The sequence below is a fragment of the Salvelinus fontinalis genome, chromosome 36 (assembly GCF_029448725.1).
Source record: "Salvelinus fontinalis isolate EN_2023a chromosome 36, ASM2944872v1, whole genome shotgun sequence".
Classification (NCBI taxonomy): domain Eukaryota; kingdom Metazoa; phylum Chordata; class Actinopteri; order Salmoniformes; family Salmonidae; genus Salvelinus; species Salvelinus fontinalis.
The window spans coordinates 416,878-430,682 of NC_074700.1; the positions used below are offsets into that span (position 1 = coordinate 416,878).

The following is a 13,805-nucleotide window of genomic DNA, read 5'->3' on the forward strand; positions in this document are numbered from 1 at the left end:
ATCATCTCCAGCACCACCCCAACATCAACATACTGCATTTGAAAATGGCACGTTTCTATGTTTTGTTCAAAAAAAGAGGGAAGATAAGTGTTTCCAATGACATCATCGGTGTGCATCATGTGATTTGAATCAATTATGAGTAGGCATTGTCTACTAATTGCCTACTAATTGTCTACTAATTGGTTGATGATGTCATTGGAAACAACGATCTTCCTCTGTCTTTTTGACTACAAAATGTAGAAATTCATTATTTTCACATTTGTTGATGTTGGGGGGATTCTGGAGAATGAATATGAAGTTTAAAAATTCTGACATTTCCCTTTAACTCGAAATTCCATTCTCAATTCTCTCAGATGTCAACTATTGTTATTCACCATTGAATAATTTGTCATTTCATTTATCATAATCATTTCAGTCAAATCACATTTTGAAGCCTCCAAAGATTAAAATAATGGGTCTTTACTAATAGCAAATTAGACTAAAAGTGAATTGAGAGGCCGTCCATTGACAACAGGCAGTTGTAAATCATCTTTCTATTGGTTTTATGCAGTTTCCATGCATGAGCATAACCCTTCTAACATCCCATGTTGTGTTCTTTGGCCTGTTGTTGACCCTGCTTGTAGACCTGGTCTTTTTAAATAGCCTGTATCATTGACCGTCTGTGTCAGTATACTGCTTTATTGTCCCAATGAAACTGTATTACTTATTTTTCCTGGAGGGGCAACTCCAGTCCTGCTTGGTGTCACACTTTTTCTAAACTGAAGACCATGATTAGTTAATTATTGGAGTCAGGTGTGTTAGCTGGGGCTGGGGTAAACGTGTAACACCAATCAGGCCCCCAAGGACTGGAGTTTCCCATCCCTGGCCTACACAGTGCAATCCTAGCCTAATGCGACCTATATTTTTTCACTTCAATGCTGTCACACATTCTCTGGCAAATATGAATGACTTAATTTGAATTTTCCATGTTCATTAAGCTTCTTCAGACCTAATGCATTCTGAAACCATATATATGACGGTTTAATGTAGTCTACGTCTTTTGGCAACATGGGTACCTCCATGATTCATGGTTGAGGCTTTTTCCATTGTAAATCAATTCAGAACAATTTTATTCAATACATAAATACTTTCTGAAAATACTTCTGATCAACAAATTGAATGTCAATGTACTTTCTGAATAGACTCAGTGGGAATTAAACAGACCTCAACCCTGATTATGTAATTTTGCATTGGACTGTGAAAAGGGATAGAGTATTTGCTATTTCTAGTTGGTGGAATGGGGTGTGTTCTGTGCATCTGAAGGTGTTTTCCCTGCTACTCTTTCTCTTCCCTTGTGCCTTCTACTGTACGTCCCAAGTGACCAGCTCTTTCCTCTCCTCTGCTCCTTCCCGCCGTTCCCCCTCCTCCTATTCTGGGGAATGTTCTGGACTTCCAAATTCCTGGTCCCTAGTTCTGGTACCTCTCCTATCTAACATTGACTACAGTATGTCTTCCCTCCCTCCCTATGTAAGCAATAGCTTCACTTTTAATATATCCCCCTTAATTTGCAGTGTCTTAATGTTCTGAGATGACAATTGTGACCACTGTGGACCATTGTGCAACTGTGGTCCTTGTGTCGATTAATCTATTCAGGGCTTATTTAAACCGTGCAATAGGAACCTGTCCAAATGAGAGCTCCATGAAACATTTGAGCTACAAAAGTATTGGGACAGTGAGCTACAAAAGTATTGGGACAGTGACCCATTTTAGATTGTTTTGGCTCTGTACTCCAGCACTTTGGATATGAAATGATACAATGACTATGAGGTTAAAGTGCAGACTGTCAGATTTAATTTGAGGGTATTTTTTCATCCATATCAGGGGAACTGTTTAGAAATTACAGCACTTTTTGTACATAGTCCCTTCATTTTAGGGGACCGAAAACATTGGGACAAATTCACTTCTATGTGTATTAATGTAGTCAAGAGTTTAGTATTTTGGATTTACAGTGCCTTGCGAAAGTATTCACCCCCCCTTGGCATTTTTCCTATTTTGTTGCTGTCACGAACATCGTCTAGGAAATGACCGGACCAAGGTGCAACGTGGTGAGCGTACATTTCTTTTATTAAGAATGTCGCCAACAAAAACAAGAAACAACAGAAACGACCATGAAGCTGACTAGGGCTATACAGGCCACTAACACAGACAACTACCCACAACTAAGGTGGAAAAACAGGCTGCTCAAGTATGATTCCCAATCAGAGACAACGATAGACAGCTGTCCCTGATTAAGAACCATACCTGGCCAAAACATAGAAACAGAAAACATAGAAATAAAGAAACTAGAATGCCCACCCTAGTCACACCCTGGCCTAACCAAAATAGAGAATAAACGCTCTCTATGGCCAGGGCGTGACAGTTGCCTTACAACCTGGAATTAAAATTGATTTTGGGGGGGTTTATATCATTTGATTTACACAACATGCCTACCACTTTGAAGATGCAAAATATGTTTTATTGTGAAACAAACAAGAAATAAGACAAAAAAACAGAATTTGAGCGTGCATAATTATTCACCCCCCCAAGTCAATACTTTGTAGAGCAACCTTTTACAGCAATTTCAGATGCAAGTCTCTTGGAATATGTCTCTATAAGCTTGGCACATCTAGTCACTGGGATTTTTGCCCATTTTTCAAGGCAAAACTGCTCCAGCTACATCAAGTTGGATGGGTTCCTGCTGGTGTACAGCAATCTTTGACTAGGCCATTCCAAGACATTTAAATGTTTCCCCTTAAACCACTTGAGTGTTGCTTTAGCAGTATGCTTAGGGTCATTGTTCTTCTGGAAGGTGAACCTCCATCCCAGTCTCAAATCTCTGGAAGACTGAAACAGGTTTCCTTCAAGAATTTCCCTGTATTTAGCGCCATCCATCATTCCTTAAATTCTGACCGGTTTCCCTGTCCCTGCCGATGAAAAACATCCCCACAGCATGATGCTACCACCACAATGCTTCACTGTGGAGATGTTGTTCTCGGGGTGATGAGAGGTGTTGGGTTTGCGCCAGACATAGCATTTTCCTTTGGCCAAAAAGCTAAATTTTTGTCTCATCTGACCAGATTACCTTCTTCCATATGTTTGGGGAGTCTCCCACACGCCTTTTGGCGAACACCAAACGTGTTTGCTTATTTTTTTTCTTTAAGCAATGGCTTTTTTCTGGCCTCTCTTCCGTAAAGCCCATCTCTGTGGCATGTATGGCTTAAAGTGGTCCTATGGACAGCTACTCCAATCTCCGCTGTGGAGCTTTGCAGCTCCTTCAGGGTTATCTTTGGTCTCTTTGTTGCCTTTCTGATTAATGCCCTCCTTCCTGGTCTGTGAGTTTTGGTGGGCGGCCCTCTCTTGGCAGGTTTGTTGTGGTGCCATATTCTTTCCATTTTTTAATAATGGATTTAATGGTGCTCCATGTGATGTTCAACGTTTCTGATATTTTTTTATAACCCAACACTGATCTGTACTTCTCCACAACTCTGTCCCTGACCTGTTTGGAGAGCTCCTTGGTCTTCATGGTGCCGCTTGCTTGGTGGTTCCCCTTGTTTAGTGGTGTTGCAGACTCTGGGGCATTTCAGAACAGGTGTATATGTACTGAGATCATGTGACAGATCATGTGACACTTATATTGCACACAGGTGGAAATTATTTAACTAATTATGTGACTTCTGAAGGTAATAGGTTGCAACAGATCTTATTTAGGGGCTTTATAGGAGCTTCATGCACGCACCACTTTTCTGTTTTGAAATTTTTGGAATTTTTTGAAACAAGTAATTTTTTTCATTTCACTTCACCAATTTGGACTATTTTGTGTATGTCCATCACATGAAATCCAAATAAAAATCCATTTAAATTACCGGTTGTAATGCAACAAAATAGGAAAAACGCCAAGGGGGTGAATATAGAGTCACAAGCTTGATTGTGTGCTAGGAATATAGGATCAAATACTATATGTTTGACTACTTTAATACACAGAGCCAAAACAGTAACATATGTGTCACTGTCCCAATACTTTTGTAGCTCACTGTAAATTAATATTTTGTCCCGTCCTTTTGTAGTACTTTATTATATGGTATAGAAATTACCAGGTATAATGACAATTGACATGGTTAAATTGTACTGACACAATAATAATCTAATAATATCTTAGGTTTATTAGGTTAGGTTTATTTGGAATTTATCAAATCAAGCACCGCTAGGCACTATTTGGAACTAGGTATTTCTAAGTTCCAGAAAGTACCAAATGTTACCACATAAATAGGTAAATACCAGTGGAAACAGTAACGTAGAATAAAGTGGCAACGAAATGTTTAATCTTTAAGGAGGTCTATCCTTAAATGATGCTTAAAAGGGCCTTGCTCTACCCAGGGTATGACATTTCGTAAAAGATGCAGTTTAGCCAACAATGTACTTTGTGAAATTCTGCAAACGATGATATATAGTTCAGGTTTCATCTTCTAATTTGATTAGTTATATGAGATTTCCAAATTGTGAATCAAATGAAAAAAATAAAATACACAAATGGTCATTCTCGTTGGACTCAGAGAATATTCACCCTTCATCTCTGAGCGGAAAAATGATTGACCTGACTAAATCATTGTATCCACAGGGGGAGAAGGGAAAGAAGGGGAAAAAGGGGCCTAAGGGGGAGAAAGGAGAACAGGGTGCCCCTGGATTAGATGCACCCTGCCCATTGGTATGTCCAAGCTAAGAGTGACGTAAGACAGTTGGCCCCCAAAAAGGAGGAGCCGCCCTGGCTAACTTGGCACCCACCAGCCATGAAAAAGCCCCGAAAAAGCTTAAAATCACAGAAAAGGATTCTGTCCCTCATGAAGTCCTATTGGCAAGTGCTATGACCTGGGCAAATTACCAGATATTCCACTGAGTACATTATTAGTGTCTGTAGGTCACAGGGTGGCTCCTTCTTCCCCTCAATCGTATCCCCTTAGCGGGGGGATGCATGAGGTGCTCCGTCCACATCTCTCCCAGTAACACTCCCAGGTCATCTTTATAAACAGGGGTTCCGGGGCTTTAAGGGTGAAAAGGGAGAACCGGGGCAACCTGGTCTGGATGGGCTGGATGCCCCGTGCCAATTGGTACAGTATTCCTCTTTTCCTGTACCTCTCCCGTGCATGCTACTGACCTTTGCCACTGACAAATGGCCAATGAGAAGCCACCGTTTTGCTTTCCTTACCCATGCATGGCTTTAGCATGAGGATTGGACCCACCCACCCACCCAGCCATCCATACCCCCACCAACTCCCACTCCAAATTACAACCAGCTCACATGCTAAATCACCTCCAGGTTTTTCAGACATTTATTATCTATTTTAGTTCCTTAAAGGCTACCAAAACACACTTCTTCCTGACTAACTGTCTGACTGCAAGCAGCCCTTCTTAGCTACATATTTATCAGATACAGACCTACTGTAATCTGCAATTGAATGCCACTGTACGTAAATGTAAAGCACACAAGCAGTGGATCTGTTGATATTCTCCCTTGATATTCTCTAACTGAATCCCCCTCCCCTACTTTCTCAATAAGTGTACAGGGACGCTTTCCTATAAAAAAAACACCATTCCTTAAATGGACTTCCCTTCCAAATTCCTTTAACATCCCTAGTTCCTAAACAGACTCTAACCATGGCAAGCTATAATCAAAGTTCCTTCAGTTCTCTTCTTTATTGATGCGTTTCCATGCAATGGCAACATGGACCTTACCTTTCCTACCTTTAACCCCCCTTACCCCTTCTGTATTTGTACCAATTGGGCACACCATGACCAAGGAGAGAAGATGTGAAATCAGTTAGTGCCCCAGACCTTTCCAATGCCAACTCAAATTTGTAATTCTTGTTTGGTTTCGGGGAGAAGTGTTTTTAACTTGTGTGATTTCTGAGATGTCGTTAACGGATGTTGTGTAATGCATAGAACTGATGATTGCTTTTGTGCCTAGGGTCTTTTTTGAGTGAGTATATTAAGCTAGTTTAGATGTATGTTATTGTATAGTGGTATGCATCCACATATTATTCTTATCGCAGAACAAATGACACTTCATGAGTACTAATATGTTTGCTCTATGTTTACCATTTCACATATCTTTGGGAGTATAGACCGTAGGCTATGGCACATGGATTAATCACAACTTTGGATACTTTGATAAAATGTACTAAATATAAACCTAAGGGAGGACCATATATCATTGCATGATGAGAAAAATGGCACTGCATGAGTGAGAATTCATTGAAATGTGTTAAAATATTATTAAATGTGAGCATGCCATTACATTTTCCCATTACATTTTGTTTGAAGACAAGACAATTAAACATGAAACATCTAAATTACACAAGTAATGAAATAAAACATAAGTGATATGTTAAATTTATGTACCATTCACAACAACAAAAAACGTAATATTATCATGTCTGTCAATGTCTGTGAAGTAGTGTACTGTATTTCCTCTCTCCCTTGAATGCCCTGTATCTGTCAATCAAATATCTTCCATCGCTTGGTTATATGTCTTATGCCGATTGCATTCCGTCACAGATATGATCATATTTTTGGGAAGCCAGTCTTGAAATAACAACACTGTTTTTGTACATGGGGCTTGTGCTGGAGATATGTCGGTACACTTCTTCACAGACCTTGTACCACATAATCTGAGACTTAGAGTCACAACATCAAACGAACATTTGTGAACTAATATCAGTTCTGAGCAAAAAAAGCATGTTTGTTTCTGTCACCATTTTGTGACACTAACTAGTCATTTCTTCCCTTTCTTCTCCCCTTGCTAGGGCCCAGACGGACTACCAATGCCTGGTTGTTGGCAAAAGGTAAGCATTATCTCAGTAATGTAAGCTTTTTAAAATCACAGTACACACACACACACACACAGTGTGTACTGTATTTGAGCTTCACTCAGCCTTGGCCATATGCATGTTTTTTTTGTCAGTTCACATTAGAGGTCTTCACGGATCCACCTGTACCCGAATACCTGAGACCCAATACGGGACCCAAGCGGGTACGGATCCAGAATTCTAAATAATGTCACAGGTCTGGTCGGATCTGATATGATATGATTGTCACGGGTCTCGGGTATGTGTAATTTTAACTGACTTGTCCGGAAGGGCCCATACAGATCTGAACACGACTGCTGCAGTAGAGAGAGAAATATTATAATTTCTGCTGCTGCTCTTGCTTTTCAAGAGAGTGGAGCGTGGCGCCTGTAGCTTGTTGTTGATGTTAACCAATCATAAGTCATCAAGCTATAAGTCAAACAGGCTATAGACATAGAGCCTCCATATGTGGCAAAAGTTAGGAGATATAAATCAATGGAAGATGGAACTAAAATGACGGAATTAAAAGTTAAAGGAGAAGGATAGGCTACAACGACCAAGAGCCAACAGGTAGGCTGCTACTGAATATGTGAATGGAGTTGTTGTTATTTGTAGGATAAGAAAGTGCATGCATTGCAGCCTCAATTGACTTAGCTAGCTAACGTTAGGTCGTTTATCTAGCTTCCGCCGGTATGATTCTGTCAAGACATGTACTATGTAATCATATTTGATAATAAATAACCTAGCTATGGCAGCTATTAGTCTACTACAGCGCGAGTCGGCTTGGTTGGTCACTCACTCACGGTACGTCCCCTCCCCCGCCTGCTAGAGCTGCACCTCTCTCTCCCTCCGCTCACACTTTATCAGCTCCAGTTAATAAAGTAGCTTAAAAAAAGGACTTTTCTGCTGCTTCCCTCACTCGGATCGGATTGTGCCAGGTTTGGATCCGACAAGTTCTATACGGAACGGGTCTAGTTGTCCTCGGGTCCGTTCGGAACAGGTCTCTATATTTAAAACATGTATTTATGCACATCGGGTACGGGTGGGAATGGTCCATTTCGGAACAGGTCCAATTCTTTGGACCCATGAAGACCTCTAGTTCACATAAATATTTGAGTGGTGTAAAAAAAAAAAATGTCAGGCTTAAAAACCCTTACCTAAAAATGATTTCACCCCATGTCTCTCTTACCTCATCTCACTACATTGTTCTCTCTGTTGTTTTTCTTGCAGTGATCAATCTAACCCGAAAAGCATGGTTTGTAAAAAAAAAAAAAAAAAAAATGTTGTTGGGGTATTTATAATTATTTTTAATGGAAAATATCAAATGAAGAAATCTATGTGTACCATGAAAAAGAGCAAAGGTCCCTCACTCCTAGCTGCTTCTACTCACCTCGCTCTGTGTCACTCTCACATCAGCATCTTGGAGTTCAGCTCTTGAACTTGCACACACACACTGATGTTTAGTCCCAGTCCTTGCATGACCAGAGTGCTCGGGCACAGATTGGAACGTCATGGCTAATTCGGATTCAAGGGGAGTAAGGAGGTTGTGACAACAGAGGATGAGGAGAAGGAGGCGTTGGAGGGATCTGAACTGGCTCTTAACAGCTCTAGCTCTCGCGTTCACCATCCATTAATGCCATACTACCAGCTTAAAAGACTCCATCCCAACAAAACACCCTCCACACCCCCCAAAAAGCATGAGGACTGTCCCAAACTATATTTATATGTATTAATATACATATTTCATTGTTGTGTGGTCGAATTGTATGGCTTCAGCAAAACACTATCTGGCTGTCAATCTTACCTACTCAAAAAAGAAAGCTCAACATTTTTGGTTTTATTTGTTTCTTTTTCTTTTAATGTTCCAAAGGGAGTCACGCCTTGGCTGGTGGCTTGACAAGAATTGTTCCCCAGGAAGTAAAGTTGGGTTGATTTTCTTTATTGTGGTGAGATCTGCAATGGGTCAATAGATGCAGGTCTTCACAGTTGCACTTGTCTTGAGTCCCAGGGCCCATTCCCTTTCAACGGCCACTTGTTATTGGACTCGGAGAAGAGTGTTAGAGCTCAATGCACTGTGCACAGCCAATCGGAAAAGAGCTAGGCTGACAAGGACTTCGGATTGAACAGACCTGTTTGGGATCCCTTGGATTAGGGGAGACAGTGGGCCTCGGCAGAGAGATTACAATCATCTCTCCTGCCAATCAAGGAGTGCCTGCCTGTAACAATGTTACAGTCACAACACTACAAGGTCAACAGGGTCAATGGAATTCTGCCTTTTTAGTTGAATTTTGTTCTTCTACTTACTTTAAAAAAATGTTTTATAGCCTTTGGTGCCTCAAGCTTTTGTTCATTCCTTTCCCTTTTAACCTGCTTTGAGTAATTGGAATGGTGTTTATTGCGGAATGGCAACTTCTTGTCAATTGTTGAAGTATAAAAGCACCTATTTTGTGCACTGTTAGTATGTATTGAACGTTGCTATTACTGGGTGTTAATAATATGGCATGTACATTATGTATTCAAATGAACATAAGCTTCTATGTAACAGAAAGGGAATTTCAGTTGGTAGCAAAGAGGATTACACAGCATCAGCTTTTACACTGATTTGCAAAATCCAAGTTTTATAATATTATAATAACACTTGTTCATTTCTGGCCATTAAGTGGAAAATACAGTCGGTGAGTTACAATGTGCTTCACTGCAAGTTTATTGTATCTTTACATTTAAATGCAGTGTTTATTTCCGTAATATGTCTGCAACAATAAGATTTTTGAACATTATGACCTGGTAATTGTATGGTACATTTGCAGGTAAAAATACCTTCCGGAAAAATGAATCATTTTTTACTAGATAATTATTGTTTTTTCCAAATGTCAAACGGCAGTTTTCCTCAACTGGATCATGTCTACACCATATGCAGTATTCTTCCTTTTTTCTCTCTCTCTCTCTCTATATATATTTTTTTCCAAATGTAAATGGTGTATTACATGGACAGGCTCAATAGGTAACACATTTAATTTCAGTTGAATGGCCCTGCTTCCATTTGTAACCCATAATTGTATTCATTGCCATTTACATCACATTCCATAGCAATTTGGAAAGAAAATTGAGCCTGTTTCTTAATTTCATAATGTCAAGGATGTCCTAATTCTAACAATGCCCTTATGCAGTGATATTTGATGCATAATGCTATTTGGAACAGTTATTGTATGATTAGTAATCAATTCGTACAATATGTGCCGGTTTCCCAGACACAGATTAAGCCTACTGCTGGACTAAAAAGCATTTTCGATGGAGAATCTCCATTGAGCATACTTTTTAGTCCAGGACTAGGCTTAATCTGTGTCCGGCAAACTGACCCTCTAGCCCCATTTACACCTGGATCTAACTTGCGTCCTTTGTCCTGATCTTGTCCACATTCTGATTGTGCCCACATTTTTTAACAGGTGTAGACAATCAAAAGACACATTGTTATCCAATTGTGATCAGATCATCATGCCATCCTCTGGAGGCGTTGGGTCTGGATATCTTATAAGTGTAGACAGATCTGTACAGAGAGACCATTTAAATTGTAAATGTTCCTCTAAAATCATTGAACGGGGGCACCATTGACTGATTACATCAATATGTGTCTTACAATAAATGAATACATATTATTTTTAAAGAATAACTGTGAAACAATTTTCATAAAGGAAGGGGCCAGGAAATCTGGTCACAATGCAGACACAGTGGACGGATAACAGACACATTTTAATACAATGTGTAGACACATTTCTGGAAATGTGGGCACAATCAGAATGTAGACAAGATCAGGACAAAGGACCCATGTTAGCACAATGTATAAACGGGGCTTTTATGTAATACCGGCACATGTCCACTCTATAAAAGTGTTATTTTTCTTGTTTTTGTGACAAGTTTGACCACTCCACCCCAACTGTACAGGGTTATCAGCGATATCACAAAGTAAATAGTATGCATGTGAACAGTAGGTCATCTGTTCCAGTGTGGTGTCATTATGGTGCTATCATCTTGTTAGAAACATCTCTAAAGAGTATTACCTATCCATGACAACCATAACACAACATGTTTCTTTATTGTTTTTCATGTAACAGTTGAAAACATTTTGTGCATATACTTTTTATATTTGTCTCACTATTTTAAGTGTTACATTATTTATTTTTGTATTTTTCTTAAAGAAGGCATTTTGGTTTTTAACAGGCATTCCTTATAAAATAGGGGTAGCTTTTGAAGGTCCTGATAGCGTTTTTTTTTCAGCTTTTGTCTATCATAGTGGTGCATTGTCATTGAGATGTCACACAAGTACATTAGATGTGAAGGAAGTTTGTTGTCATTATCATCAAATTGATGTATTTGTCAGGTATTTACAATGCTAGTTCACTCCCAGTTTTGCAGGCCTTACCTTGGCATGAAATTGTATTCATAAAACAAGAAAGTGTTGATGGGCTTGGCTAAAATGTTGTCTGTCCCTGACAAGCAGCATAAATATGATAATATTGTTCTTTCTCTATTTCTCTCTTTGCATTGAATGTAGTTTGAATGTAGTATGTATTGTGAATTATAAATGTGGAGTTTAATATCTGCTTATTTGACAAAAGTGCAATTTATACTTTGGTTGATATGTGCAGCATCAGAATGCAGATCTATAACAGTTACAGACAATTATTATCAGGACAATATGTTAGTCAATTCCCATGAAAAGTACCACTACACTGGCTTAGAAAAAATACAAATGTTTTGATTGACAAGTTACATGTTTAATTACAAACTTGTAAATATAGACTTTCTTGTTATCCATATTTTAAGGCTTGATTTGAATTGATTTATTGTAGCCTCAATTGCTGTCCACAAATCATTTGCTCTTAAGTTGTTAGTGGTGTGATAGAAAACATATAATGTGTCTATGATTTGGTCTGTCTTTTATTTAGAACCTTCGTAAGATTTTGTACTACGATGGTGCTGTGTCTTCAGTTAACGTGCAGCTGATTCATCTTTGTTCAATTATATATTCTGAAGTTACACACTTACATTTAAAGGCTGGTAGTGGGTGGTCCCCACATAGTTGATACACACTTCTTTAACCCACCAAGTACCAGACACCCACTTTTCAACACCACTTTTTTATTTATTTAGTGGCAAATATACCAGAGCCATTTTCTCTGACATATATACTGACATTTCTTTTAACATCCTCCTTACACCATAGCCTATTTCCCTCAGTGCAGTAATGCAACTTAATAGAAGCTGGAAAAGTAAAGATATAACTTCAATTGAACATAGTGATCTAAGTATTCTAAAACGTAAATGCAATAGCTAAGTCCATCTCACAGCTTTTGAATAACTTACATTTCATTTCTGTTATGTGTTTTTTTTCTATTCTGCATTTGTATCACTCATTTTTTACAAGTTTGCAAATGAATACAATTTGCTATCAGATTATGGATACTTCTGCACACATTATTTCAAAACCATTTCATATGACTGTACTGTTGGAGCCAAATAAATGCAGTCTTTCAAATAACCTTTTACAGTCTTAATTTACAGTCCTTTTAATGCAACCGCTGTGTCAGATTTCAAAAAAACTTCACGGAAATAGCACACCATGCAATAATCTGAGTACAGCGCTCAGACAACAAATCAAGCCATACAGATATCCGCCATGTTGTGGAGTCAACAGAAGTCAGAAATAGCATTATAAATATTCAGTTTCTGATCTTCATCAGAATGCACTCCCAGGAATCCCTGTTCCACAATAAATGTTGGATTGGTCCGATTCAGTACATAATTTATGTCCAAATACCTCCTTTTTGTTTGCGCGTTTAGTACACAATCCAAACTCACGACGCACGGGCAAGTCCAGGCGAAAGTTCAGACGAAAAGTCATATTACAGTTCGTAGAAACATGTCAAATGAAGTATAGAATCAATCTTTAGGATGTTTTTATCATAAATCTTCAATAATGTTTCAACCGGAGAATTCCTTTGTCTGTAGAAAAGCAAGGGAACAGAGCTAACTCTCACGTGAGCGCCCGTGATCAGCTCATGCCACTCTGGCAGAGGCCTGACTCATTCAGCTCTCATTAGACCCCACTTCACAGTAGAATCCTCAAACAAGGTTCTAAAGACTGTTGACATCGAGTGGAAGCCTTGGGAAGTGCAATATGACCCCATAGACACTGTATATTGGATAGGCAAACCTACAAAACTCAGATTTTCCACTTCCTGGTTGGATTGTTTCTCAGGTTTTTGCCTGCCATATGAGTTATGTTATACTCACAGACATCATTCAAACAGTTTTAGAAACTTCAGAGTGTTTTCTATCCAAATCTAAATCTAATACTATACTAATAACATAAATATATTAGCAACTGGGCCTGAGTAGGAGGCAGTTTACTCTGGGCACCTTATTCATCCAAGCTACTCAATACTGCCCCCAGCCATTTGAAGTTAAATCCTTCCTCTACTTCTGCTTGTCAAATGCGTAAACAGTTTATTCAGTATGGAACTTAAGTTACAGAAGTTTTTCTAAATGCACTACCATGTGTTTTTCAAACTTTCCCAAACAACTGCCGTTTTGACACCTTTCGCAACATTTTACAGAAAAAAATGTCTGCTACATAAAATCTTCCTCTACTTGTCTGCTTTTCAAGTACGAAGTCGGATTTCAAATCGGGGCTACCAATCTGTAACTAGAGCTATTTTCGTAACCCATCGCCTGTCTTTCAGGCTTCGGTAAAACATGTCAGAAGTTAGCAGATTTATTCATTCCAAACAACGAAAAGGGACCAAATGATTAGGGTGAGGCACATGTGCTACTAACAGCTAACACAACATACACTTAGTATTATTTTCTTAGCTACAATATAAATATCTCCCTGGCATATTACATCATTTATGCAGCAGCATACAAGACATTTTTGGACTCACCTTGTTG

The 13,805-nt window shown here is 39.0% G+C and overlaps 1 protein-coding gene across 1 annotated transcript in view; it reads left to right on the top strand.

The window, feature by feature from the left end:
• LOC129835386 (collagen alpha-1(XXV) chain-like) overlaps positions 1–12,393 on the top strand; it is a 146,482-nt gene extending 134,089 nt beyond the window's left edge. The window contains exons 33-35 of the mRNA XM_055901024.1: positions 4,634–4,720; positions 6,816–6,854; positions 8,728–12,393. Of these exons, the coding sequence (XP_055756999.1) occupies positions 4,634–4,720; positions 6,816–6,854; positions 8,728–8,754 (153 nt within the window). The 3' untranslated portion in view covers positions 8,755–12,393. The remainder of the gene's footprint in view (positions 1–4,633; positions 4,721–6,815; positions 6,855–8,727) is intronic.
• Positions 12,394–13,805: the final 1,412 nt, after the last annotated feature.